This window comes from Chaetura pelagica, unplaced genomic scaffold (assembly GCF_000747805.2).
Source record: "Chaetura pelagica isolate M959 unplaced genomic scaffold, ChaPel_1.0 scaffold131, whole genome shotgun sequence".
Lineage (NCBI taxonomy): Eukaryota > Metazoa > Chordata > Aves > Apodiformes > Apodidae > Chaetura > Chaetura pelagica.
In genome coordinates, this window is record NW_009951956.1 from 47605 (window position 1) to 50820 (window position 3216).

The window sequence follows — 3216 nt, forward strand, 5'->3', positions numbered from 1 at the left end:
TGCTGGGGCCCCCAGCCTGGCCCCAGCCCTGCAGGGGGGTCTCAGCAGAGGGGACAATCCCCTCCCTGGCCCTGCTGGTCACACTGCTGGGGACACAGCCCAGGACACGGGGGGTTTCTGGGCTCATGTTGAGCTCCTCCTCACCCAACACCCCCAGGTCCTTCTCTCCACCCATCCTCCTGGATTTGCCCCTGGGGTTGCCCCAACCCACCTGCAGCACCTTTCTCTTGGCCTTGTTGGCCTTCCCGTGGTTGTCACCTCCCCACCTCTCCAGCCTGCCCAGGTCCCTTTGGGTGCCATCCCTTCCCTCCAGCCCTGAAGAGGAAGGTGCCACTTCTTCAAAGCCACTTCTCAAACCACCAATCAGCCCACACAGAGTGAGCCCACCCAGCATGGCCTGACCTCCCCCACCTCATCAGCTGGGACCTCAGCCAGAGAGGGTCTCGTGAGACCCCCTGCCCGAGGGGCCACCCCAGGAGCTTTGGTGTCCTGGCCAGGTGATTGGCAGCCAGAGAGCAAAGTGAGACCTGAGGAGCTTGTCCCCAAGACCCAGCAGGTGTGGGGATGCTCAGTGTGATGGGAGAGGCAGAGGAACAGGGGATGGTTGCACAGCCCACGGGTTCTTTACCTCCAGAATCTTTCCAGCCCCTTTTTCCTTGCACATCCACACACCTGGGACAGGCCAAGCTCTGCTGGGTCCCCATCCCCAACCCTGTGTCCATCACGATCTCCAGGGCTTCTCACCTTGGTTTGGAGGTTCCACAGGGGTTTGGTGGGGCCCTCGTGCTGGAGCTCCCCCAGTTGCTGCTGTTGATGGCTCCTCCATTCCCAGAGAACATTCCCTGCTCTTCCCTAGGCTGCAGATGTTGGGAAGGCCTTTTGTTGGACTGTCACATCTGAGGAGAAGGTGTTGATGGTCTCCTGGCCTGTCCAGGGGGGTCAGAGAGCTCCTGACTCCTTTCCCTGGGGACACAGGGACAGACCTTATGGAGCCTTCAGGACCCCACGTCCCTGCAGCAACCTCTGAACTCTCCTGGAGATACTGGTTCCTCCAGCTCCAACCCACTTGGGAAGCTAAGGAGGACCCTGTAGCTCCAGAGGGTCACACTCCTGTGTCTCCCCTGCTCCAGGGGTGGTTTTCCATGGCAAAGCTCCCCCGGGGTCTGCACAGCTCAGCACAGCAGCAGGACCTGCTGAGGACCAGGCAGCAGCCCCCCTGGCAGGTGGTCTGGGTGGTCCCTCCAACCCAAACCAGCCCATGACTGTGATTCTAGAGGTCAGTTAAGAGCAGCTTGGCCAGGATTGTTGAGGCTCCACCACCCACCCTGGTCTGCAGCATCATCCCAGAGCTCTGCAGAAAGGAACAGACCATGTCCTGGGATGTGACCTGCTGGTGGGACTGGTGCTTCCCCACCATCCATCCCAGCACAGTGACCAGGTGCCACGATGTGGGACCTGAGATGCTGCCTGAGATGAGTTGCTGTTCCACCTCATCCCAGACTTGCTGTTCTCCAGCAGGAGAGCTGGGATTCAGGTGGGGTCCTGGTCCTTCCCCCATGTCCATGCTCTCTCCTGCATGGACATGCACAGGCTGGGATGCAGCAGGAAGGTTTGTTCCCCCCAGGTGCATGGAAGCAGCTTTAGTTGCCTCCCTCCTAGAGGCTCCATCTCAGGAACAAGGGCTGGTGTCCCCCATCCAGACCTGGAGGGTTTTTCTAGACAAGAGTGGCCACCTTGAAACCTCCCCCCAAAGACCAGGTTGTTGGCAGGGGGAAGGTTTGTTGCCCTTTCTTTGTCCTGTATCCTCAAGCAGGAGGTGACAAGGTGAGGTCACCCAGGTGTTTGGACTTCAAAAAGGTCCAAAGCTCTTTCCTGGGCTGAAAAAGGGTCCAAAGCTCCTTCCTGTGAAGATGCACCAAGATCCCTGCTGGCCCACGGTGCTTTGTGGCTACCAAGCCCCTCACCATGGCTAGCAGGAATCCTGGGGCTCCTAAGGAATTTGCTCCTTCATTTGGGTTGCTCAACCTTGGATCTCTCAAGGAGAAGGGTCCAAGCTGTTGTCTCCAGGCTCAGGCCAGAGGATGAGGTGGGAGAAGGAAAGAGGGGGTTGCAGAGGTGGATCCAACCCCACTTTCCTGCTCAGGGGGTGGAGCAGGGGGGGATGGATCAAGTCCCCTTAGCAGCCCAGAACCTGGGAGAGGCTCCTCAGTGCTGATTGTCTCCTCTCTCCTCTTCCTTTTGCACAGGAATGAGCTCAACGACCATCTGGACACCATGGATTCCAACCTGGACAACCTCCAGACCATGCTGACCACCCATGGCTTCAGTGTGGACACAAGCGCCCTCCTAGACGTGAGTGTCCTTGGGTCCTGGGGGGCTTGGCTGGGAGGGACCTCAGAGCCCACCCAGTGCCCCCCTGCATGGGCAGGGACACCTCCCAGCAGCCCAGGCTGCTCCAAGCCCCATCCAACCTGCCCTTCAACACCCCCAGGGATGGGGCAGCCACAGCTTCCCTGGGCAACCTGGCCCAGGGGCTCCCCACCCTCACAGCCCAGAATTTCTCCCTCCCATCTCAGCTCCAGCTCCCTCTGCCAGCTGGAAACCCTTCCCCCTGCTCCCATCCCTCCCTGCCCTTGTCCCAAGCCCCTCCCCAGCTTTCCTGGAGCCCCTTCAGGCCCTGGAAGCTGCTCTCAGGTCTCCCTGGAGCCTTCTCTTCTCCAGGCTCAACACCCCAACTCTCCCAGCCTGGCTCCAGAGCTGCTCCAGCCCTCCCAGCATCTCCCCCAACCCTCTGATACCTCCTCCTCCCCACCCATCCTACCTGGAACTGGGCCCCAGCTGCATCCCCAACCCCATGGACCACAGGAGCTTCATCCAGGAACCCCCACAGCTCCCTGGCTCCATCTCCTTTCCCTCCTCTAACCCTCCTCTCCTTTGGCAGCTTTTTAGCCCCTCCATGACGGTTACAGACATGAACCTTCCTGACCTGGACAGCAGCCTGGCCAGTGTGAGTAGCCCTCACTGCCCAACCCCCTGCACCCTCCACCACCACCACCAAGCTGGGCAGGAACCTTGGATGGAAGGAAACCTCTGACAGGCTCTGGAGAGCATCCAGAGAATCAGAGACTCATGGAATGGGTTGGGTTGGAAGGGACTTGAATAAAGCCCACCCAGTGCCCCCCCTGCATGGGCAGGGACACCTCCCAGCAGCCCAGG

At 60.1% G+C, this 3216-nt stretch overlaps 1 protein-coding gene across 1 annotated transcript in view; it reads left to right on the top strand.

Annotated features, from left to right (window-relative positions):
* The window catches only part of LOC104390074 (heat shock factor protein 1-like), a 55419-nt gene that overhangs the window by 46918 nt on the left and 5285 nt on the right, over window positions 1-3216 (top strand). Inside the window, exons 7-8 of the mRNA XM_009999168.1 lie at window positions 2247-2352; window positions 2942-3007. Of these exons, the coding sequence (XP_009997470.1) occupies window positions 2247-2352; window positions 2942-3007 (172 nt within the window). The remainder of the gene's footprint in view (window positions 1-2246; window positions 2353-2941; window positions 3008-3216) is intronic.